Source organism: Sprattus sprattus, assembly GCF_963457725.1.
Source record: "Sprattus sprattus genome assembly, chromosome: 16".
Classification (NCBI taxonomy): Eukaryota; Metazoa; Chordata; class Actinopteri; order Clupeiformes; family Clupeidae; genus Sprattus; species Sprattus sprattus.
Genome location: NC_137914.1, coordinates 20,362,147 through 20,388,817, shown reverse-complemented (window position 1 = coordinate 20,388,817; position 26,671 = coordinate 20,362,147). Strand labels below are relative to the sequence as shown.

The following is a 26,671-nucleotide window of genomic DNA, read 5'->3' as shown; positions in this document are numbered from 1 at the left end:
CCATAGTTTATTTGAAATCAAGGGTGAGGCAAAAGCTTTAACAATTTAATATCTTCTTGATATATAATAATTATGCAAGCAATCGGAGAGCATTTAAGTCTCAGACACATCACTGAGCCTTACAGTAATCAGGTTTGGTGCTGATTTACAAAGGAACAGAACTTATAATTTTCATTTTGTGAAATGTTTGGAGAACAGGAACCAATCCATCAGACTTCAGGGTCAGTTGCATCAGAATTCAGGACATTGCATGCTCAGTCCTGGTCAATATCTTTCAAACCTCAGAGCTTGAAGCATATGAAGCCAAGCATGCACCGGTATTTAAATATGAGCCTTTAAAGGCATGTGGTGATAGAAAGCATATTGCCAGAAGGCCTACATCAGAGCTTTGCATGTCTTATTCTTTGGACCATGAAAGACAAAGAAATGAATGACAAAGAAAACATTAAAAGGACTTCATTAACAATGGAGTGATCCACTTCCTGCAGACACTTGGCAGAGGCTGTGCGTCTACAAGACCCCTCATATCTGTGCATCTACAGACCCCTCATCTATCTGTGCGTCTACAAGACCCCTCATATCTGTGCATCTACAGACCCCTCATCTATCTGTGCCTCTACAAGACCCCTCATCTATCTGTGCGTCTACAAGACCCCTCATCTATCTGTGCGTCTACAAGACCCATCATATCTGTGCGTCTACAAGACCCCTCATGTATCTGTGCGTCTACAAGACCCCTCATCTATCTGTGCGTCTACAAGACCCCTCATCTATCTGTGCCTCTACAAGACCCCTCATGTATCTGTGCGTCTACAAGACCCCTCATCTATCTGTGCCTCTACAAGACCCCTCATGTATCTGTGCGTCTACAAGACCCCTCATCTATCTGTGCCTCTACAAGACCCCTCATGTATCTGTGCGTCTACAAGACCCCTCATGTAGCTGTGCGTCTACAAGACCCCTCATGTATCTGTGCGTCTACAAGACCCCTCATGTAGCTGTGCGTCTACAAGACCCCTCATGTAGCTCTGCATCTACAAGACCCCTCATGTAGCTGTGCATCTACAAGACCCCTCATGTAGCTGTGCATCTACAAGACCCCTCATGTAGCTGTGCATCTACAAGACCCCTCACCCCTCATGTAGCTGTGCCACCCAGTGCCTTGTGGACATTGCTCCTAGATCAGTAGCATTCATTGGGATGGTGGGCTGAGACTTGGCTTTTTCTTATCTTTTATATTTTCTGAATGAGTGTGCAAAGGCAAAAGTACTATGAGCTGTCGAAGTAGTCTCATGATTTTTTGGTTAGTTTTCCCATCTGATTTAATATTCTTTGCACCCTTCTGATGGTCTTCATGTCCTGAAGAGAACTAAAGCTTTCTCAGAGTATTTCTGCAGAGTGGGAGAGAGACTTGGCGCACACAGACAGTAAACTGGAGCGATCATCAATCAACCACTGTAAAGTTATGTAATTTCACTCTCACAGAAAGGGTGGGAGTCATAGCACAGTAACAGCTGGAGCATCTTACTTCCACACTGCAGTTTAAGTAGGCTGAAAAAAATCAAGGAGCACAAACACCCTTTCACATAACCCACAACAGTTTAGGCCTCCAGCTTCACTTTCCAAATTACCCTTTTCCTCATCCTTTGTGCTCTGATTATGTGAAGTCCCCATGGGTATTCACCTCATGCATTAGCTCATCACATTGGCCCAGCAACATCATGCAATGTTGTGTGGATGTGCTCTGGATTTACTCTGAGCTTTGTCCTTGACTTTTATTGGTATGAGTGAATGAATGAATGAATGAAATTAAGAGCATTCTAGCATTCCACAGTGAGCTCCTGCTGCACATTTACCATTCATGAAAAAACTGTTAATTGCTCAAATCAACATACAAGATATCTACAGAAACAGAGAACTTACAAAATGCAGATGAAATCACTACAATTTCACCATAGTGGATATAATGTATGAAGACTTTTTTCGCAGATATTTTGCTTTGTTCATTTCTTATGTTGAGGTGGAGTGGGTATGCAAAACATTCTTTGTAAATAACCTCACATAATGGTTGCTATACCAAGTCAAACAATTCTTACTTCTAGGTAGCATGTAGCCTATGTCTTTTTCAGGTGTTCTTTATTCCTGTTTATCCACTGTCAGAGCAACTGTTAAGTCTGGGTAATTTGGGAATGGGAAGAATAGCTCTTTTGTGTAAACCCGTGTCATATTTCATTGGCACCTTAATGGATTAGCTTCTGCTGGTCTCCAAAGGAAGCCATTATTTAGTCATAGAAATCTTGCATATCCATGATATTGATATTATGTATCATTGTAACATATTTAATACTTTGGAATGACACTGCCATTCTGTATTAAAAATAGATAGTGAGCTACTGTCATATCACTAATTTAGTTTTTGGACAAAAGTAGTGTTACATCCCACAGTGAAATAACAGATATAACTACACCTATTAATATCTGTGGAATATCAGACTCTGCATTTTCCAGAATAAGACAAAATCGATCTAAACCAATAGCCTAGGTTCAATTTCACTATTGTAACTCATCAAGAGAGTATTGTGAGACACAGTGGTCAAAGGAGACTTGAGGGAGTACGGAAACACTCGGAAAAGTGAAAGTAACGTGAGGATGGAAAAGCTGTTGATGTGCCCGGGACAGGTGTCAGCAGTCTGTCAAAGAAAGCAGGAGGACTTTTATTTATAGCCTACGTGCATTTTCACCCCAGCAACCAGGAATTCCACACTGCTAATGTCAGTGCTGAAGTATATGTGAGGGAGAGCGAAATAGAGATTTTTTTTTAAATTGTAGTATGTATTGTAGAAGTTTGTATCATGTCTTTCTCAACAAGTCCTGTAAATCCCTGTATGTGTAGGCTACTGTATATCAACTATAGAAGATAGCACTCATGAATATGGAGTCTTATCACTCTAAGGGGCAGTGTTTCTTTGGTCAACCAGGAATGTGCCTAGAGCCCTGGGTGCAAAATACAGCTGAACATTTTATCCTAGCCAAGCCTACTCTCCATTTACTCACTCTGCGTGTTTGAAAATGATTAATGTCTACAGTATTATATCGTTTTAGTGTAATTCTATCGGTTATCAATTAGAAATAAATAGCACCTGTAACATGCACTAGAATCACTGTAATTTCTCTGTCTTGTGTGAAGGCTGTGATAGGCAAGACTTACAGAGCTGAAAGAAGAAAATCAAAATCGTGGAATCTAGTGCACGGTTTACAGGGCTTACTTTTATGTTGTATGCAATACGAGGGTTCCATCTTGTGGCAGAAAGAACGACGCAGTCTACATCAATGTCATTATGACAACTTTCAGAAGATAGTCCCATGTTAATTTACATTAGAAATCAGTCTAAAAGTTAATCAGCCATTCATCAAAAGGAGTGACTCAGATTGATTGTCTTGGATAATCATTAGGCCCTACACCAATCTATGAGTTAGTTGTAGACGAAAAACCTATATCTCCAAAGCTGACTAACAGAAATAGAAATTAAAAGTAGGCCTAGGCCATTTTTACATTGTGTCACATTGCGGTGAAATATGAAACTTGTGGGGTGACGAGATGAACAAAAGATAGCCTACAGTTGAATAATGGGAATGAGAACCACCTGATGTGTGGAAGCGTTCGCGTTTCAATAAATGAATAGTAGGGCAATGACACTTGCCTTTGAGAGTTAGCAAATGACATGTGGAACAGCTCGGGCGTTTGTCGCTGTTTGCAGATGCCGTCAAATAAGATGGTGACCATCTGTCAACTGAGGTGAAATTTAAGATGCCACTTTCTGCCCCACACACACTCGGGTAGCCTAGTCCTTACTTCATACAGCATTTAGACTATTCTTAGTTCACTTCAAAGGTTTCCTCCATTTTGGGACCTACTCATTCATAACAACAACAATTTAGGGTAAGTTACGAGCATTTAGTCTAAGTTAACATTTTTAAATGAAGTATATAACATTAATGCAATTCGGCGTCATTTGTAATCTTGTTCAATATGCAGAGCAATGTTCAACATGTAGCGTAGCTATTTGCAGTGTCCTTTTAAAAACAAGACTAATCCAAATATAAGCAGATAAAATGCCGTTTACAGATACACATTTGATAACTTAGCCTGCAGCTTTCATATTTCTCTCCCAACTCGTGATGCGCTCATTTGCTCACTCGTGGTCCTGTGAACAGGTCAACATTAATTAGCCTATAAATCAACATGCAGTTAAAATACAAACGAGTTCGACTTCCGATTTTATCTTGCGGCTCCAACTTTTAAGTTGAAATGGGAAAAGCTTTACGCGTGTAACGTCACTGTTTGGAATATGAACATGGCGTCTCACTGAGCGTCGTGTCAGTGTAAGCTAATATGACACTTTATAAACATGTCCATATAATTAAGCCTTTTTATCTTTTGTCAACATGATTTTCACTGAAAGAAATCACGACCAACAAGACAGTTGCTGTAGGGAGAACGCACAGATAAATGTGTTTACTTCTCACCCCTCAATAATCTATCAACTGACTGATGTAGCCGACCTTTTTGGGATAACGTTTACGTTACTCGAGCTTTCGAGGCTTTTGAGTCGCTTCACAACTGATTCATCGGTCGGGTCCTCACCAAACACTGCCTGGAAATCTGTTTGTTTACGGGACCAAAATGTTAGCAGTCGGAAAGGTTGGGTGAATTGATCTCGTTTTATTTTATCAGATTGACAGAAGACGGTCGTGGACTCATTATTACTGAACATGCTCACTCGCCATTAGCATCAAACCTGTAAAATCTCGGGAACTTTGGCACTGAGTTTTAACTGGTAATATTGTCTCATCCTTATTTTATCAGTAATCGACCTTAACCCAAACCAATAGGCTACGCATGACTTTTATGCAGATTAGTCTGTCTTCCTCAACCACTTGTCCACCTGCTGGGAATTACCAGGTGACTTCTTTCCCTGAAACCACCACCAGCCTGTACAGTGGCCTCCTTGCAGCCCCGTAGTGAACAAACTGTTTAGTGTTTTATACCGAATTCAGGTGAAAATAGATTAAAATGTGTACTAGACATATGCTCCACAGAAAATGAGAAGCCTATACTGCTTAAAGGCACCCAGTGCAACTTTATGTAAACATTCAATGAAACATAAACATTCAATTTCTAGTCTGTTTTACACGTAGTTAGTTTCAATAACTCCATACCATTACATATCGACATTCAAGGAGCAAAGATGAGACGTCGTTGTGTGGTGAGAACTGATAGAACATCGTAAACAACAACAATCGTCGGTGGGGAGAAGCCATTTTTCCATTGACTGGAAGCCTGCTTTATTTATTGTAGGTTAAAAAAAATAAAGAAAATGGCGGCGATTGTTGTTGTTATCGATTTTCTATCAGTTCTCACCACACAACGACGTCTCATCTTTGCTGCTTGAATGTCGGTATGTAATGGTATGGAGTTATTGAAACTTACTACGTGTAAAAAAGACTAGAAATTGAATGTTTATTTTTAAGCCTCGAAAGTTGCACTGGGTGCCTTTAAAGTGCGTATGACACCTTAAAAAAAAGGTAAAAGGCATATAAGTATCAAAACTATACATAAAACGTAGTACTTTGAAGTCATGTTTAAACCCGAAGATTGTAAAAAGAAGTTTGTACAGAGTTTCAAAGTGTGGTTTTCGCGACTCTTATCGTAAAACAGTTGCCGGCTTACCTGAAATCTGTCAGGTGATCCCGTGACGTCAGCGTCGGTAGACTTCATTCTAGAATTAGTGATGGAGGGTGAAGAAGTCTGCGATTTCGAGCAAGTTTCTGTCACAGACTCGAGCGAAGATTCAGAAATTGAGGAAGACTATGATCTGGATCAGTTAGTACACGAGATTGCGGGCATTGAGCCTTACAGATTCGAGCCCTATCTGGATGACGAGCCAGCAGAAGAGGCAAGGTCTGAAAACGATGACAATGTGCAGAGGTGGAGTGGCCATCGGGACGACCGGGAGATTGCCAGGTCGTCCCGGCAGGCCCAGTGGCGTAGCGTGGGGTGTGCGGGGTGTGCGGACCGCACAGGGCGGCCAATTGAATGGGGGTGGCCAATACTATAATTTGATGACTTTCTTTAGATTTTTTAGTTTGTAATTTTTTGATAATTGTTGTTTTCCCAAATGGCCAAATTCAGAATATAGTGTTGTTTGTTTTGTAGTGGCACGGTCTCCCTAGCGTCCACTTTGCAATGTATTAGTTCGATAGTTTAAAAAAAAATCTCCCGCGACCTGCGCTTGTGGTGGAACGTCTTTGTGTTTAGTGATAACTTTTACTTTAGGACTGCATTCTGCAACATTGTCAAGCAGGGTATCCTACGCTTATAAAGAACATTATATACATAGATGTTTCTTCTGGTTGTTTTCGTATTTCATATCATCATAACAGCTAGATAACTATCATTTTATGTAAATGGACTCTTCCATTTAAATCGTTTAATGTTAGATCCTTAGTTATCCTTAGCTAGCATAACTAGGTGACCACAGCAACTAGCTCAAAGTGGATACGTTTGTCCTCACCGCCTTCTTTACCATGCATTTAACAGATGAATAGCCCTAATTTTTTAATATTTTTCAAACTCTATATATCTGTAAAGAAGATTGGAGGTTTATGAGGATGTAGTTTTTATGACGCTAGGACAGAAATCGCGGAGCTTCAAAGGCATATTGACAACAATAACAAAACTTCGCACCAGTAGGAAATCCTCCTTGAAAGGAGGCGGCGAATTTGGCTACCGCACAGGGCGGCCAAAACCCCCGCTACGCCACTGGGCAGGCCAATGAGCTCACGAGAAGCAGCCTGAAGACTGTACGCAGCCGTGGGAAGTTCATGAGCGGCCCATTGAGTTAAAATAATGTCAATCACATCGTGTTCCCGTGAAAATCGCCATGTTCTCCAACATCTTAAAAATTCATGTAGAATGGTCAAAGCAAAGCCTCATGGGAAATGGCACCTGCGTATCGCTCTGCCTTTGTACAGTGAACGTAACTTGGGCCAGATGGGCTCGTTGTGAGCTGGTGGTGGGCCGGTGCAGACAAAATTTTCCCGGTGGATTTTTGTGTCCCACTCCGCCCCTGACAATGTGCATGTGGATGGGGCGCACGGAAACACGGTAGGCGAAATTCCAAGAGATATGCAGAGACTGCAAAACACCGAATGGTAAGGACGGCTTTGACCTTGTTGACAGTGACCAAGTTCAAAAGAGTCCCGACATTGCCGCCATTTCCCTTTTATAACGCGGGACGGAAGTGAGTTACTTGCAAAGTCGGTAGCTCAGTGGCGCGGAATTCAAATGTTGATTTTAACAAGTATATGTATATATTTTAAGTAAACATATATATCGATTGTGTAATACCTCTTTTGTTTTATTTATTTGGGCTACTCAAGTAAAAGGCAGTATCACTGACATGGCACAGTTTGCCTACAGGATATTAATTAAACTCTCAGCCGCCTATTGTTTATTGCAGACACTTTAACGTATGATCACTGAACATATTCTTATTTGTAAAGTTTGTTTGTGAAAAACTTTGCTGTGCGCCTTTTCTATAGTGGGAAAGTGACTCAGAAACCACCATGCCTGGGGAGGAAGTCCGCCAAAGGAAAGGGGGGCGGTCTAAAAAGTCCAAAAAGGGAAAGGGCAAAGGTCAGGGTGGCGCCTCCAATGAGCTGTTGAAAGGTTTTGATGCCCAAGATGATACCCAGATGCTGCCCCCTCCAATGCAACCACCCAAAAAGCCTGTGGAAGAGAAGGTCAAGAAAACAGAAGCTAAAGCTGATGAGGAGTCATCTATATCCATCTGTCTTCAGGTGCTATTCCCCTACCTGCTTGCAGGGATGGGGATGGTAATGGCTGGCATGGTACTTGACTCTGTACAGGTAAGTCACTTGATTTGCTTAATGTTTGTTAATTGTTTTATGTGCTCACTGGTAAATTGATTTTTCAGGTCATCTTAAAAAAACATTTTTCATGGTTTGCTGTAACATCCCCCCCCCCCCAATAAAATGGATAATGAACCCTGTTTACATTGCAACGACAGGCTTCTCCATGTAATACAGGTTCATTCACATGTCCCCAAGTCATCTTTGAGTGCCTCAGCCATAACCACTGGGTCGCTTTCTCAGCAGCCTCAGTCAACTCCACTACCAATTCCACATACTTTAGCTTCTTCCTCTGAAAGGCTTCCTCGATCACATCTTCAAAGGGAATCTTCAATTCAATAAAGTAAACAATGTGTTTCTCAGTCAGAAAACAACACCATGTCTGGTCTCATAGCAGTCACAACCAGGGGCGGCCTTTCCTACAGGCGGGTTAGGCGGCCGCCTAGAGCGCCATCTAGAGGGGGAGCTCCAAATAATGCGCCCGAAAGAAGAAAAAAACACACAATAATCATTTTCTTTTTTTCCCCCGGACGCATTGGCGCCCCTTCTATATCTCCAACCAATATTTTGACATTAAGAACTAAATCTAACATTAGGGTATATGAGCCACAAATCAAAAACGGAGGGGTATGTTCTTCATTGGTATTGACAGAACGGCGTGCATGATAAGACGGGCCGGATTACAGAACACATCAAATTGCTCTCTCTACCGTTGTTAAGACAGGTGAAATGAATGATGTTGTAACCTTGCGAGGTGCAGGCATATGTACTTATGATGTACAATACACATTAAGGGTTGCTACAATATGTTATCATGAAAACACTAATGAACACAGTATTTCAGAGATGAAACTAATTTTGGAGAAACAGTGTATAATGAGCAGATAGACAACACGTGGGAAAAAATTAATACAACTTCTTCAGGGGGTTATCAAACATTATTGTGAATGACGAACATTAACATGGATTTATGGGAACAGCCGCTCAACAGCGCCTCGTCTGCTGCAACTAATTACAAAACAAACTTCCTCCAACAATGTCACGTAGGCCTAAGCGCAAATTAACTCATTCTTTTAACGACATTGAAGCGAAAAAGTAAATTTCGCCACAAAGCTAAATTTAACAAATTATGAGAATACATACCGTAACGTGCCGGCATAGTCGCCCCATAATTGCGGCGGGCGCATCATTATGTGTGATGATGAACTAACGATATACCTGTGCCTTACTGTTCTTATTGCATGTCGTTGTACTGTGTTGGGACTGAGTTTATACAGGTGCGTGACGGTAACACAGTCTATTTGCTGCGATCGTTGTTGTGTTTATGTGAAATAATTGCAGTCTTACAAGGCAAAATAGCGTTTGAAAGTTTTCCGTTTTCGTGGGGGGGGGGGGGGGGGGGGGGGGGGGGTGGGGGGGGTAAAGCTCGCCTAGAGCGCCAAATGTGCTAGGGCCGCCCCTGGTCACAACAATACAATGTGGCTTCTCATGGATTCTGCTTCTTCACTGTTCTTTGTTGGAGCAGTGTTCTTGACTGCTGGATCCTTAGACTGTGATAAAGTCATCATTGGAGCAGTGTTCTTGACTGCTGGATCCTTAGACTGAGATAAAGTCATCTCCAGGCTGGTCTTGGCACATTTGAATTACAAGCTGGTCATAGGTATCTCCAAACTTCCTTTTCCATACAATATTATTGTATTTAGACAACTGGCAACCCAGGCCATTTCCTAGCTGCCTTATTTATGATTATCTCAAGTGAAATAGCAACTTTATACACAGTCAAAGGCTACCCTGCAAACATCACAGTTGACATTTTGCTTTGACTAAGACTCGGAATTTCTCAGGGACCTGAAAGTAATTGAATCTCTTCCACAACGCACTATGTGGCACTGATCCAAAGGCATTAGTGATGTCCAAGAATACCACAAGGAGGTCCCTGCCGTCTGTCCTTGCTGCCTACATTTGATGCCCAATTATTCTTCTATGTTCTAAACATTAAAAAAAATCCTGGATCACAGACATATGTGACAAACTATTTGCCTTTAGATAGGAGAGCAACCTTATGTTTTACTACACTAAAGAAGATCTTTCCTTTCACATTCAGAAGCCTGCCTTTAGAAGACTGCTTTACTTAGAGCCGCCTTCTGTAGCGTAGCCAGTCTACTTTTCACTTCTGCCTGCAGTATACCCAACACCTTCCCCCTCTTTTTTCTCTTAACCATGTACAAATACCAGTACACCAATACCTTCTCTCTCTTCACTTCTGCCTGTAGTACACTTACACCTCTATGTCCTGTCTGGTTGCTTCTGCCTGCAGTACACCAACACCTTCTCTCTCTTCACCATCTACCAATACCAGTACACCAACACCTTCTCTCTCTTCTCTGCCTTTACCATCTACCAATACCTGTACACCAACACCTTCTCTCTCTTCACCATCTGCTTGTTTCCATTGATTCTTCAGCTGCCCCCTCTCTCCAATCATCCTTCCTATTTCAACCTGTTGTCTTAACTTTGCTTAACCTTGCTTTTCTTTCCTACCTTTCTGACCAACTCCATATCTTTCCAAGCCATAGTTATAGATGACCTCATCCATGCAATTATATTAATCCCTCTGCTGTACCCTTCCAAATCCTTCCAAAATCCCTTTTAAATCATCATTGATGCAACTCCATTTCTTAATTTCAGAAGCCCTTGGCCATTTTCTACATGGTCTTTCCCTTGTTGTCAGCTGCCCTATTCACAGCAGTCACTGGGTCTTTAGACAGGTGATTTTAATTCAAGTTTAGTTCAAATATGTTAAATTCCTTGTGCTTTTGGTTGGGGTCTTCTCACAGTGGCCAAACCTCTCACTGCAAATCTGTCACGTGCAAGTACTCATACCCAGGGTGCGATTTGTCCAAAAACCAGAGGGGGGGATGTTTTTTTTTTTTATCATGAACAAAAAAAACAAGCAATACATAGGCCTAATTCTCTTCATATACATGCATCATATATGTCTATGATATGATAATCGCTGCTAGACGCTCAGTTCTTGTGCTCCCTCTCATTCACGCTAAAATACTGAAACCGAAACTGAAACTTTGAAACTGAAACGCAACTGTTTTGGACAGAACTCGCTAATTCAGTGAACAAAAAAAAACCAGAGGGGGGGTAAATCCCCACCATCCCCCCCGGCAAATCGCACCCTGCTCATACCCAATAACCTGGGTTGTGCCCAATTTGATTGAGATGGGGGGGTTATGGCAAACCAACATAATTTGAAGGATGGCTTCAGGGAGTAGTCCTTGTAACTTGCTTTTACTATGACTGTTTCATTATGTCCCCCTATATAAGTATTTGTTTAAATCGAGTAACGCAGTTACAGTTACTGAAATATAAATGAGTTCGTTACCCGCGTTACTATCTTTTGTGGAAAATGAACACTTGCAGACAAGAAGACAAGATAGACCTACTTTAGCTTCTTCTGATCTGACGTCGCAGGACCAATGCGACCGCACATGAAAGAGACTCTGCTACCCAGATCCACGACCGCTTACACACACAAACACACACACATTGCACCTGCATACAATCACGCACGCATGCACACACACACAAAGACACGCACAAGGCTGTACATACGCAACTGTTTCTCCCATTTTCCAGGACTGCTAACACACACACACACACATTGCACTTGCATACAATCACGCACGCACTCACACACGGATATACAACCGCAATTATTTCTCCCATTCTCCACGGCCGCTAACACACATTCATTGCACTTGTATACAATCGCGCATACATATGGAAAGAAGGCTAGGACACCGATCGTGGTTTCCAACATTTATTGCTTAACCAGAAAACGCGTGGAATCTATTACCAACTGTATAGGGTGTTAGTGGCCTCAGTCATCTTGGCTGTTGGGGCAACGACGAAAGAAGCGCCACCGGGACCAGTGGGAACTTATAAACATTTCCTACCTTGATCAGGGTGGGGATTGCCAGCGATTAGGATGTATTAGAAAGATATTATTCTAATTATATATTTAGCATATTGTGAATACTGTGTGGGTGTTTCAGGGTATTTTGTGAACTGAACCACTAATTGATTATTTTGTATCCCCCTACTTTTTATATGGTGTTAATACTGTAAGCCATCACTTTAACTACATTGGGCCTAATGTAGTAAAAAAAAAAAAAAAACACTGTTAAATGACTGAGACAGTTATTTTGTGTTAAGTTAAGTGTTAAAAGGGACTTTTGTACTACTGCTTGATTTGAAGGCATGTTGCCCTGTTGTTTAAAATAATTAGGTAAAAAATATATAGCCTATGTTTATTGGGTTTGACTGTTCAGTACTGTTCATATTCATTATATTAAACGCAGATATAAAAGTAACTTAAAAGTTACTTTCCCTAGTAACTAATTACTTTTGATATACAGTAACTGGGAAGTAATTCAATTACCTTTAAAAGAAGTAACTAGTAACTGTAACTAAGTACTAATTTTCAGTAACTTGCCCAACACTGCTTGCAAGTAAAGCAGACACAGCCTCTGGCATTAAGCTACTGCCTGCCCCCTCCCTGTGGTGGTAAAGTGTCATTCATTGTGTCTGACTTTGTTGTGACAAGAAATGCAACACACTTAGCTTCTGAAGCCAGCTGCCTTGTGGTGATGACCAACATATTGTTTTCCTCATGGTGCCCAAAGGGTTGTGCAAACACTCAGGGCAACAATGTCAAACCAGAATGGGTAGAGGTGGACTGACATCAGTGTCAAACCAGCATGGGTAGAGGTGGACTGACATCAGTGTCAAACCAGCATGGGTAGAGGTGGACTGACATCAGTGTCAAACCAGCATGGGTAGAGGTGGACTGACATCAGTGTCAAACCAGCATGGGTAGAGGTGGACTGACGGTACTCGGTGGCAGAAATGAGCAAGTGTGACAAGTCAGAGAATGCTTCATTTGGGCATTCCATTTCACACATAACTAATTAATCTTTCTAGTTTCATTGCTGCTGTAATGTAACCTGCTGTAACCTTATAGAGCAAGCCAAATATTGTATAATCAACATTCTACAATGTTCCTGAAACATTGTTTGTTCTTGTACTGTGAATTTGTTAAATGATCAGTTGAATGAATTGTCTTCGACAGCAACTGTATATCATCCAAAGTGATATTTAATCAAATTCAAATGTTAACAAGTGAGCTTATTAGGCAATTTTCAGTCATTGTCATCATACCAATTTTTAAATAACATCAAACCATACCTGTGATCTGGGAAAATGAATGAGTGCAATGATGTTACCGTGCTTTACACGTTTTTGATTTTTCACACCATTTACGCAGTCTAAAGTTGAATAAAGACATTGTGTTAAATCATTAGAACAGGAGCCTGTTGGCAGCTAGTCAATCGAATTGATTCCATTATTAGTCTTCTCAGTGGTAATGTGAACTCAATAATGCCACTCCCCTGTATAAGTATGAGCTGCTCTGGTTCTCAGCTAACCCCACCTTTATTGATGCGCAGTGAGTCATGTGCCTTTACACTCAACTACACACATCTTTTTAGTAGCGTGATGAAATTGCTGATGCAGTGTGTACTAGCACAGAAAATGTATTGGATGTGGTTTTAAACCCTTGTGCCTTGTAATCACATTTAAAGTCCCCAGTCTGAACAGTATGTATTGCTCAGTGTAGAAAGCCTTTTAAAAATGTATCTTTCATTATGATAATACAGATTTATTTGAGGACCTGAAATCATATCTGTATTGGTTCAAGAGGAACCATGTTCAGTATACAGTGTAGCTTTAGGGAAGACTGGGGCAGAGCAATCCTGCTCTGTACTTCCCTGCCCGTCCGTAAGGTGCACTTTAGCTGAATCATTGCTCTTGTGGGGGCGTCCTCTACCTCTGTCCCTGCTTCTTGGCAGCCAGTGTAAGCTATCAGACACAGCTTTAAAACCTGCTGTGTGGGTACTGTCTGCCTCTACTCTCCTTCTTTTGTTCTCTTTCTCCTTCTCTCTCTCCATGACGGTTTCAGGGGAAACACTTCCATGATGCTTGAAGTCTGCAGCAGGACCTCAGAGAGATGAACTGAGAGATTCTGAGAATGAGTCAGGAAGGAAGCAGAGCAGTGACAGGAAGAAGCTTTGCATAGTGCCATTTACTGGCCAAGGGAGGGGCTAAAACAGATCACCAGAAGAAGAAAAAAGGCAGCCCTGTGACATGTGTTTCTGTCAGGTCTTACAACTGTTGACCAAAAGAGACCAAACCAAAATATCAGAACAGACTTTCTGTGGGTGAAACTGGGAAAATGGGAGAGGGGAAAAAACAGTGAGAGATCAAGCTGATAATGATGCAGTGTTTTTGTGCGCTTGTAAGCAGGCAGAGAGGGATGGATGGAGGGAGGTTATCACTATCAGAGCAAGGCACGGTGGAACAGTGAGTCACGACAACAGTGACGAACACACTGCTCCTGCTGTCTTCCGAACCAGAGTGTCTCACTCTGACTAGCCCTCCCCATGTGGGGAACACTTCAGATTTTTTACCCAGCACGAGGACAGCCTTGAGATGGGCAGCTTTCCCACCAAGGGCATCAGGGACGCCCTAACTGGAAGGGGCTCCCCTCTCCTCACCAGTTAGCCTGGAGAAGAAACCAATGGGCAGCCCATTTCCAAGAGGAACGTAGTTGCCTATCTAAAAGGGATACAATACACAGAAGATTGAGTCTTGCATCTACTGCCTCAGGTTCTTCTGTGGAGCTCTAAGGATATCTGTACTGTCAGAAATGAGTGACTGAAGGATTTGATTGTTTCTTCTGTCAGACAAGTAGAGATACGTTGGCACTTATTAAGTGTCACCTCTCTCGTGTTGCACAACTTTGGGTGAAATATAATTTTTGAAAACTCAATCTTCTTTGGGGCACTTCATTGGGAGACCGTCGTGTTTCCACGAATACTTGGTGCGAAACATAAAAAGTCAGTTGGTGCCTTCTAGTCACAGGATCAACAGGGTCACTGGCACCCACTCCATTGCGTCCCACTGCTACTGGGAATGGGGTAAGTGGCCATGGTGGTCACACAGCTGGAACTGGAGCTGTGCTATCAGGGCCAGAAGCTGAGGGGCTTCACGTGTAAGCTGACCCGCTCTGCACATGGATTCCTGCCCGAGAGCTCCTGCCTCATCGCTGCCCAGGTTCTTGTGCCCTTCCTGGTGGCTGGATTGGGCATGGTGGCAGCTGGTATTGTCATGGATATTGTGCAAGTATGGTTTCTCACAGAAAATATATTTTTAAATAAACTCTGAATGTCCACAGAACACTTCACTGGTGTATGTTTGTAAAAGAGCCTTACAATGACTTACGGTTCACTTACGCAGGAATTTTAGCATTAACTAACTTTCAGGATAAACAGTACTACCTTTCCATATGTCAGTCTTTTAAAATCACAATCAAGTTTTGTGATAGTAGCGTATCATTGAGACTTTACAGTCCCACTTTAAACTGTATGCTGTATAGTATTTTATGACCATTGTTTGTGATCATGCAGTTTTTTTCCCATAGTTTAATGCCAAAGAGGTATTAAGGATTTTTGTCTTAAACAGCTACCTGCCAACAAACCTGGTTTGAAGTGACAAAAAATAGCATAGTTGGCACTGATAAAAGCTAACTAGATTGCTAACTGATTTATTTCAACTGTCCTGCTTTTCTTATATTTTCATGGGGCTTCCAACCCAGAGCACAAACTACCTAGTGAATAGCTGGATTTATGAACATGTTTCAGTAGCTGTACGCTATGCCATACCTTCTTTCATATAAGGTGTCAACTTCCCATGCATTGGGTTTGTGTCCTTGGTCATTAAAGTTGCAAAACGAGTACTTTACGAAGTACACTGCAATACAGTGCGTAGTGCACACTATGAACTTACATCTGTAGTGCGTACCGTCGCTTATTACTGTTGTCCCAAATGGAATACTGACAGACGCAAATGTGCCTGCCTTTTACCCATGAATCTGTGGGCCAGCTTCCTCTGGCCAACTGGACATTTTCAACAAAGATGGCGGACGAAACTCTGCTGATGGTCGTGTTTTGTATGTACATTTTTAGGGCATTTTCTCGCTTAGGTTCTTCAAAAATTACCTAGAAATAGACACTGTACTATCAGATAACACAGTTATTGTAACAAGCAATAATGTTTTTTTAGTGATTTGCGAGGCGTCAGTCAGCCAACTTTCCAAAATGAAAGCTGCCGAAAGGGTCTCCTCCTCTTCCGCTATGTAGCCAAGATGGCGCCCGTTTAGGGTGAGAAGTGTCCATCATTTCACACTGCATTTTTTGACCGTTTGCAGTGCGCAATCTGGTTACTTTCAGTGCCCTAAATTCTGCTGGTTAGTCAGTGTGAACACCATACGCCCTGAAAGTCAGTGTTTGAAGTGTTGAACTCCGCGGTTTGAGACATAGCCATAGATAGGTGTTCTTTAGTGACACAAGTGTGTGTGACTGGAAGGGGTCTCAGCTTCAAACAATGCCCTCGGATGGAAAACAGAGGACAGCTGGTAGTGGTGGAGGACCTGGAGATCGGGCGGAGGGGTGGTTGTGAGAGGCAGTGAGAGTTGTTGTGTCAGACACTCAGCAGCAGGAGAACTAGGCCAGCTCCCAGGGCAGTGACATAAAGTGACAGATAGCCCGGCACTCGAGAGGGCCTAAAAATACTCTGCCAGCATGACACTGCTTACGAGCTTTCTTATCTAATCATTTTTCTGCGTGTCTATTTTTGGAGTGCTTTTAGACAGTGAGTCTGTGTTGGATACTCTGTGATTTTCATTCATTCATAAGCATGGATTTGCATTTCGTCTGTTAGTTTTAGTTCTATGTGTGATCACCACAGGAGGGACATTAACCATGCTGTTATTGTTGCTAATAACAATTAGTAAACAAGCATTGTGGATTTCATGATCATCATGCTGGCTACACTTCTAAATAAGTGTCTGATTTGTTATCAGTGAGTAAACATGACTACACAGCACATGAACTCTTAAAGATACCCCACACAGCCTTTTATCCATTTAGATCAATGTTGCTTTTGACAAGAATACCAACGGCATGTTCATTTGTAATAGTGCGTGGATGCTAGGTCATTGTAAGCTTGCTAACTGCACTCTTCTGTACTTTTTTTTCTTAGCACTGGGAGGTTTTTAAAGTCATCACGGAAATATTTATCCTGGTTCCAGCATTGGTCGGATTGAAGGGCAACTTGGAGATGACCCTAGCAGCTAGACTGTCCACTGCTGTAAGTCTACCAAAATGCATTAACATTACTCCTTTTAAAACTGTTATGTCTTCAAACTGTTATGTCCTTCAGAACGGAACATTATTAACATATGGAAAGTCTGAAAATGTTGTATACAACTATTTATGATTTTAGCTGCAATATACAGTATTGTGCAAAGGTTTTAGGCACTTTTGTTTCACAAAACATTTGTCGTTTTTTATTCTTTATATTATCATTAGTGTGTCAATAGGAAATATTATATTATTAATATGAATATATTAACGTATTTCAGTGAGACATTTATATCCTGTTAGAGAAAGTAAAGTAAAGCAAAGAGTAGTAAACATTTATGCTACAGTATATTTTCAAGGCTAAATAAGTGATATGTCTGCCAACGTTCAAAACTGAAATACACTACTTGCATAAGTATTCAAACCCCTATGCCTTTGAGTTCCAAGTTAAAGCAGATTACACATTTTTCACAAATGATAAATTGCTAGTTATTTGACCATAACTGATCAAAATTAGGGGACACCTGTGAGATTTCCTTCTGGAACAACCTTACCTGACCATTCTAACAACTAGCTAACTATAGCTTTCCAGCAGCAGGATACAGCAACAACGCACAACTGGCTGGTGATAGCTGCAACACGTGCCACATGTTGTACTGCGGTCAGCAGCCATGGCCCCAAGTTCTCTCTAGCTGTTCTTCCTCATCTCAACATCATGCCAGTTCGTCCATTGCCCTCTTCTTGTTTGTGTACAAAGCTAGTCAGCCTCCTCTCCGGCAGTGTAGCCTTACCCCATGCTTTTCAACAGTCACCTAACCCAAACGCTACTCTTCCACTCTCATACCTGCTCAATAACGTCTCTATACTGCCACCTAACCCAAACGCTGCTCGTCCACTCTCGTACCTGGCCAATGATATCTCCATGCTGCACTGCGCAATAGTATTGATAGCTTTAACAATTCATTCTCTAAACTCTAAAGTCTGTCCACAGTCACTGTAATTGACCACCTGCCTAAACTCTTCACAGGTTTTTCTTCAATAGAAAGAATCACCTTACAATCAATATAAAACCCCTTGTCCACCAGTTTCCCCATATAGATAGAAACACTCCTACATTTGCTAGATTTCTCTTTCATCCGTGCCTATGTCAGACTGTCAAACTGGTAAACAGCCGCCGGGCATATGGAGCAGTCACCATTGTCATGTCATCCATATTGGTTTGAATGGGAGGTGATAGGGTCAATCCTTTAGTGTTTCACTAACAACAACATGTTTAAATGCTCTTATAGATACCTCCATTGCCATGGTGAAAGCTAATGGTGAACTGGTCCACCCAGCCATGAGTCTCCGTATGCTGCGTTGTAGTTACTGTAGTTTACTTCTGCCTGCATTACACTAATACCTTCTCTCTGTTCATAATCTGCTCATTCCCATTACTGTCTCCTTTTTGGAATCATCCTTTCTATTTCAACCTGTTATTTTGACTTGGAAGGTTTGACCTTGCTTTTCCTTCCTCCCTTTCTGACCAACTCCATACCTTTCCATGCCATAATAATAGATGACCTCATCCATGTGATTCAGTTTACTCTCTGCTGTGCCCTTTGAACCTTCCAAAATTTGGATGGAATGAAGACTAAAGAGACAAAGTGATTAAAATACTTAAGTGAGGAGCAGACTCGATGAAAGTAACCAAGTGTTTTGATGTCCAATTGAGCATCATTGGATCCATTTGAATAAAGTGAAAGTTGCATCACATCACCCAGCTGCTTTGTAGAAAAGCATGTTTCCCAAACCAACTATCCGAAGAAGAGGCAGAGTCCACCACTGTCCACACATCACCCCAGAAAATATAAAAGTTTAAGGTGTAGGTGTACACAATCTTAAGAGCTATCCATAAAACTAGACACTGTTGGAGGGTGGCAAAAAGAAGCCATTGTTTTAGAAGATCCACATGAAAGTATGTATGAAGGAGATGTTGAGAAGAAACACCACACCACCATCCTGTGAAATATGGCAGTGATAACCTCATGCTGTGGGGATATTTCTTGACTGCAGGAGCTGGGAAACTGACTTTTATGGAATGGAGGATGAATGGAAATACATTCTACACAATATCACAAGAAAACCTGTTGTGGTCTGTTGTAAATCTAAGGCTTGGGAGAGGGATTACCTATCAGTAGGACAATTACCCAAGGCACAAGCTAAAGCAGGACAAGTGGCTCAAAAACTTTAAAGTGATCATTCTAGAATCACTCAGTCAAAGCCCTGATCAAAGTCCTACTTAGAATCTGTGGCACTACAGTCAGTCAAGGCCTGCCATCTTATCAACGTACATGCTCTGTATAAATTCTACCTAAATGAATGAGGGAAAACACTGAACTACTTGCAAAATTGGTACTGTCTCGTTTCTGGCTGTTATTTCAGCAAGCAGGTTCTCTACCAAGTATAAATGAATATTTATGCAAGCAGACATTTTAGTTTTGAATTACTTTATTTTTAATTTTAGTAGAAAAAGAAACTAGAACTAGAAATATATTACATCATTAGTTTTCACAATGTCTACACTGACTGGGGAAAATATGTGTATTTATCTTCTGTGTAACAGAAAATGGTGATGACTTTCAGGGATGTTCAATACTTTTGCAAGCCACTGTATGAAACATGTGTCTGTGACCTTCCTCAAAGTACTGCAGCATTGCTTGACGAAGTGCATGTGAACATATGAAAGCTATACAACAAGCTGCATGAGAGAAGAGAGTAAAAGCAATCCATGTGTTCAAATGTTCCAGCTTTCAGCTTTGTATTGATCGACTAGCTTCCAAATGACCTGATCTTTTCCCATTGACTAGGCAAACACTGGACAAATGGATGACCCCAACCAGCAGTGGATAATGGTGTGCAGCAATCTGGCTCTAATACAGGTGCTTACAGTTTTGCATTACAGCATGAAATCAGCTAATGACCTTGTAATACTCATGTTCTCTCCCACCCATTAGAAATGGACTAATAGCATTAAACTCAATTGTGTGTATTACAGTGATGTATTATAGATGCAGATACAATACAATATAATAAGTATTTTAATTTGAATAATGATAATAATAAAAAAGAGTTGCCATTGCCCCAGTGCATTCATTTATATCTCTGTAAATTCCAAAGTGAAAATAGGCTGAGACAATAGAGCCTAAATCTTGATTCTTGAATCCTTAATCAGCATAAGATAGGATGGAGACACTGGACCTAAACAGCTTCACTAAAGAAAGTCTGTGTCAGTTCACAAACTTAAATGTGATCTGTGGTTAAGCTCATTCTCTCTCTCTTGGTGGATGGGTGTCTGTCTCCCAGGTCCAGGCCACAGTGGTGGGCTTCCTGGCTGCTATGGCAGCAGTGGTGCTGGGGGCGTTCTCTCGAGGAGGGGTGGAGCTGGACCAGGCGGCTGTGCTATGTGCTAGCAGTGTGACCACTGCGTTTGTGGCAGCACTGTCCTTAGGTACTACACTCCATAACAAAGCACTGTCCTTAGGTACTGCACTACATAACAAAGCACTGTCCTTAGGTACTGCACTACATAACATAGCATTGTCCTTAGGTACTGCACTACATAACAAAGCACCCAACAGTTGATAATATATGACTTTTTCTCTTATTCTAGCATCCTTGAAACTAACTGTATATGTGTGCCATCCACTCTGTTTCTGTGTCCTGTGCTCTGCTAAGGCTCTGTCAGCAATGCTCCCTGTCCTTTCCCCCCTCCCCAGGTCTGGTGATGATCGGGGTGATAATCATGTCCAGGAAAGTGGGAATCAACCCAGACAATGTGGCCACCCCGATAGCGGCCAGTTTAGGAGACCTGATCACCTTGTCCTTACTGTCTGGAGTCAGCAGCACTCTGTTTGAATACAGAGGTGCGGCTTTGTGGATGCCATTTTAGATGTCTGCATTCTTTGTCTACATGTACATTTTATCAGAGACCTCCATGAACATTGTGTGAACAGCCACACTATATATAATATTTTCTTTCAAATATAGTAGTTGAAAAAGTATAATATACTTTTTTGATAAGTCCATGTTATAGGATGTACTTGTTGTTAGGGGTTAGAACTTAGGTATAGAGTTATACTTAGTAATATGTGTTAGTATATGCTTACTTGAGGACATAAAGTGGCACTGAAATGAGATGTAGTAGACATAAAAATGTTAAGTATAATCATAAGTAAAGTGTAGCTGTAACATCCATTCGCCAGAAGAGGTCAGTATTGGTGTGACATACTTAATATTGGAACTTTTGCCTCACTGTGTGCTCTGTGTGTGTTTCTGATGCTCTTCTCCCTGTCTGTGTGCTCTGTGTGTGTTTCTGATGCTCTTCTGACCGGTGCGCTCCCTGTCTGTGTGCAGACGTGTGGTACCTGTCCCCTCTGGTGTGTGTCTTCTTCCTGGTCCTCATCCCTGTGTGGGTGGTCATTGCACGGCGGAGCCCACAGATCAGGGAGGTCCTCAGGTCTGGCTGGCAGCCTGTCATCGTGGCCATGTCCATCAGCAGGTGCTGGCACTGGGGTCAATGGGAGCACATCCTCCCCAACATACAATGTTCATCTTACACATCTGTCAAAATAATCCTTACACATACACAGTATGGTGTAAATGTTTTTGAGTATTGTCATGTTTGTCACTAGTACTACTACTAACTTTGTTCTTTGTACTGTGTTGTTCAGTTTTGGAGGTCTAATTCTTGACAGGACAGTGAGTGACCCTAAATTTGAGGGAATGGCTGTTTTCACACCTGTCATAAATGGTAAGGGCTCTTGTAGCACTGTTCATATCTGTTCATAGCCAGCGCACCAAGCATTTTGAAACACCCAATTAATAGTGTTACCGTCAAAACGGTGAAAACAAGATATTATTTAGTGATAGTTGAAAGCATAACAATGACAGAAATGTACAATGGCTAGCTAGATATTAATATATCATTGAGTCGTCATTCTAGCTGGGTAATGTTAGTTTGTTTTGTTTACTAGTGTCAATGGTTGGTGATAAAGAAAAGTCATATTGTTAACCCGCAGTGCCAAAAAGGGACCTGACGCCCAAGAAATAGAGCCGTGACGTGTTCCAAAGTCTGAAGTTGCAGGGTGTCACGCGCCGCCAGCGGGCTTAGCCCCGTTATGCAATAAATCTGTGTTTCCCTCAGCTCAGCATGGTTTAGTTATTGGTCTCTCCACATGGGGCTTTCAGGGGGAAATTGCTCTCTGGTACTTCAGCCAAGCTGAAGAATTACCCCTATCTGCAAGCATTTTCAGTACGAATAGGATTTCGATTGCAGTCATTGCTCTCTTCTTTTCTAGTCTTTCTGGTGTTTCAGGTGATATTACAAAGGAACAAGCTGGCAAATCTTACAAAGCCTTGCAGTTGCATCTGTTTAAGACTGTCTGGCCAAATGTCTTTGCCCACGAACTGCATAGTCATGTCTAAACATTGGCAGTGGAAAGGGGCACGCAGAATGGCAAAAGAGCCTCCAGTGGAATGACTGCTAGCCACCAGAGCTCTGGTTTAGATTTGCCCTTCCTCTCCTCGAAGCAGCACTGTTTGTGTGCTGCAATTGTCCCCTCAGACATCTCATTGTCATAACAGCCAGGCTTGTTGTGTTATCATCTACATTCTCTTCTTTTCTGTTGTAATTATCTTCATATTTATCTTGGTTCAGTACATATTATCGGAGCGTGTAAAAAAACTACATTCACACTGAGCGACTACACTTGTCTGGCATCCCTCTACGATTTTCCACAGCACTGGCTTCAGACTTGGCAAGAGTGCATCGATGTGATTAAATAATTTATTTGATAAATCATTAGGTTGTTAAATATTTCAGGCTGAGAGTAAGGTAACGGGTAAAGCCATAAGTTGGCCTTATGTTGAAAGCTGGAAAATCCATAAATCAACAGAAAATTGAACTCTCTGTCAAGACGGTATGGAAAAATGTATGCTGTGCAATGTAATCCATCACACCCAACCAAATGCATATGCTAAAAACACATGTCTTCCATTCCCATGGTTTGTGGTTTGAATTGGGAGTGCATGAATGCATATTTGGCTAGCCCTCTATCTTTTTCCTCAGTCTGTTCACTGTGGTCTCCCTTCCTTACAGGCGTGGGGGGGAACTTGGTTGCTATTCAGGCCAGCCGCATCTCCACCTATCTCCACTCCTGGAGCCTGCCGGGGGTCCTGCCATACAACATGAGGCAGCACTGGCCCAATCCCTGTGTCACCTTCTTCTCCTCAGGTAGGAATTGAAGATCATGAAGAATATTAGTAAAGAAATGCTTTTGAACTCACAGTAGGATATCATCATCTCAGCCAAGGTAGTTCAGCTGCTATATGAACTCGTATCACTTATATGCCAGCATCAATATTGCTTGGGTATTTGATCAACTTGTTGTGGTTAATTATTTAGAAAAATAAATTAACGTAACCATGCTGGTATGAGTGTTGGTTCACAAAAGTATGCCTTAATGGCACAATGATGGCACTATAGAGCACACTCCCTAATCTCAAAATTAGGTTGGGACCTCCTATGACATAAGTCATGCCTTTAGTAAAGTGCATAAACTAGCCTTTTCTTTAAAGTGACCGTTTTCAGGATGAAAGGCTTTCCTAATGTATTACTTCTGTTGGGCTGATTCTATCTCTGTGTTCTCTCAGGAGTGAACTCTAAATCGGCACGAGTGCTGTTTCTGCTGGTAGTGCCTGGTCACTTAGTGTTCCTGTCAGCAATAAGTCTTCTCCAGGGAGGACACACCGCCATCACCATCGCCTTCACCTGCTGTTACCTCACTGCTGCTCTTCTTCAGGTTGGTATCTGTTCAGGCCACCAGCAAAATCACTCCTTAAATTCTGCAGAGATCCATAAGTTCCAGCACAATTCAACTTGACTGGCCTGAGATTTGATGATTGAGCGATGAACTGGAGAATGTGCTGAGGGACACATTTTTGAGAGAAAGATTTTATAACTGATTTTTGACCTTTGAGGAACAGCCAACCCCGTACAGCTTTTGCAATTGGCATTTACTAGCTGGATGCTGTCACACACATAACCATTTATAAACCAATTAGTCCAAAAAGTAAATAGTGAAAGTCTGCTTATTTTGCTCTGGCTTCTGTCTTAAAAGAATGGTCCATGAGAGCAATAGCTCTCTGTCCTGAAAGGACTCGAATGCATGCTGAATTTGAAGCTGTTGATAGTGTTAGGTGAATGGCCTGATGGAGAATGGATGTTTCTTCCTAGGTGGGGATCCTTCTGTACGTGGCGGATCTGATTGTGAGGTTCATGTGGAGACGGAGCCTGGACCCAGACAACTTCTCCATCCCATACCTGACTGCACTGGGGGACCTGCTGGGGACTGGCTTCTTAGCTTCATGCTTCCATCTGGTCTCGCTGGTGGAGGGCCTTGGCTTGTGAGGAGTTAGCCCCCCATCCATGGGTCTCCCCATGTGGCCTGTCTCTGGCCTGTCTCTGGGGCTCTCTGATGTCAGGCATTTTATGTCTCCCAGCTGACTGACAGTTCAGCAGGACGTCAACCCACTGGGGGATCTGACCACACATGACTCCTTGTTGGCTCATCAACAGGGTATTACTTGACTTGAAAAATGTATGTCTACCTGCGCTGGTGACCACTAATTTTCCTCACAAACTGTTTTGTGTATGAAATTACCTGGAATCATCATAGCAATCATCTCATTATAATGCACACACACACAGACACACACACACACACACACATACACACACACACACATATACACACAGAACTGGATCGTATTGGATTAGGACTGGACTTTTTCTTTTAAAAGTATATTTTGTGCCACGTATAATATGAATTAGATAACAGTATTTTTACAGTATTCATGGAAGTGGGTGCATTGGCTATTTGCAGGGTTTCAGTACCACATTGTGAAATGACATTCTTAAACATAAGCATGGTATACAATAATGGTAGAGCTTTCACTACGCCTGTAACCCTAGCCTGTGGTTGCCACCTCCAAGAGTTGAACATATTACAGAAAATAAAGAAAATAATAGAATTTGTGCTTTGCTGTGAGTAGCTTCCACATAAGCGTTATAGTTTCATTCACTATAACAACATATTATATTTCACTGACAAAATTGTGCTGAATTTGAAACCACATTTAGTGCCACTTTTTATTGTATATCCTTACTTCAGTCCTACATTTGCGGAATTTACTTTATTTCTACCATCATAAGGAAATTGTTCCATCAAATATTTATTTTTTTCATAAATAAAACAAAATACATTTTGTTGAAAAATTCAGATATTTTTTTTTAAATACGGCAGCAAACAGGATGCTCCACACTAACCTACGATCACATGAATACTATGTTCACATGGTTTGTTTTTTGCAGAAGCCTCCATAGCAATGCTTCAGTGAAAAGTCAGACATTCTCAAACACATGGGAATGATTCATGTTAAGGTGTGTTTAATTGTCTTGAATGTTCCCTGTATGATTGATAACAGGACAATAAAAACCTCCTACCATCAGCACCATTTTAGTAAATAAGTTTCTCAGCAGTTGTCATTCATGTTAGCTTGTATCCAGTTCAATGAGACTTAAAGCTGATAGAAATATCTGAGCTACAATGACTATGAGCAAGGAATCTAAAGTAAGATTTTCACAGATTCTTATATTATGAAAAACTTTCTCCAACTCCATGAATTTTCAAAATGATTTCTCCCAGTACTGGGATGCACACAGGCTGTCAGGAGTTACACCCTGGGTGGACACTAGGCCTCCTTCCTCTACATGGGTCCACATTACTAGTCATACGTAGTGCACAAGAAGTCACACAATAGTTAATACTTTGCACACCTCTTCAAAATCAGTCAGTACTGGATTTTAGGTCTGATAGATCCCAGAGGCCCCAGACGTTGGTTACTCTGCCATTGGTCAAGGGCTTGAAAAAGTACAGGTGTGGATGAGAAGATTTCGGAACAACACGACAACCTTTTAGGCATTGATGTTTATTCAGCAACTTGATCACTTTTCAAACTGGCCATATGTAGGTAGAGATAGCTGTTCACATGAGATCGCATAATCCTCTCATCTGGATCCTTAGTGACCAGCAGGTAGTTTGCTCCTCATACTGCCTTCTATAGTTCAACAAGGAAGGCTCTGATGAGGGTCTAAGTTTGTCCAAACCACAGCTATGTGCTGTTTACACAGTCTGATCATGCTAAATAAAGAGGGAACTCTGTGAGAAGCAACCTTTGCTATTTTATTCATTAGTGTGGAAACCTACCAGTTACAGCAAGTCTGCCACGGTTCACATCATCTCAGTGTTTAATTTTAACTTTAAACTCAATGTTAGAGAGTGAAGTGCCTAAACTCAAGTTTTTTACAGGATCTGAGGCTGTTTATTATCTTCAAGTAGTCGACAGAGAGAGCAGGGTAAAAT

At 41.6% G+C, this 26,671-nt stretch overlaps 1 protein-coding gene across 1 annotated transcript; it reads left to right on the top strand.

Moving 5' to 3' along the window:
• The first annotated feature begins 3,778 nt into the window (after positions 1–3,778).
• On the top strand, positions 3,779–25,760 carry LOC308377064 (solute carrier family 41 member 1). The gene is made up of 11 exons (XM_080853612.1): positions 3,779–3,940; positions 7,606–7,932; positions 17,107–17,214; positions 20,057–20,128; positions 20,553–20,697; positions 20,966–21,112; positions 21,603–21,747; positions 21,920–21,999; positions 23,347–23,481; positions 23,901–24,049; positions 24,484–25,760. The coding sequence occupies exons 2-11, from the start codon at positions 7,630–7,632 to the stop codon at positions 24,655–24,657; spliced, it is 1,458 nt and encodes a 485-aa protein (XP_080709738.1). The 5' UTR covers positions 3,779–3,940; positions 7,606–7,629; the 3' UTR covers positions 24,658–25,760.
• Positions 25,761–26,671: the final 911 nt, after the last annotated feature.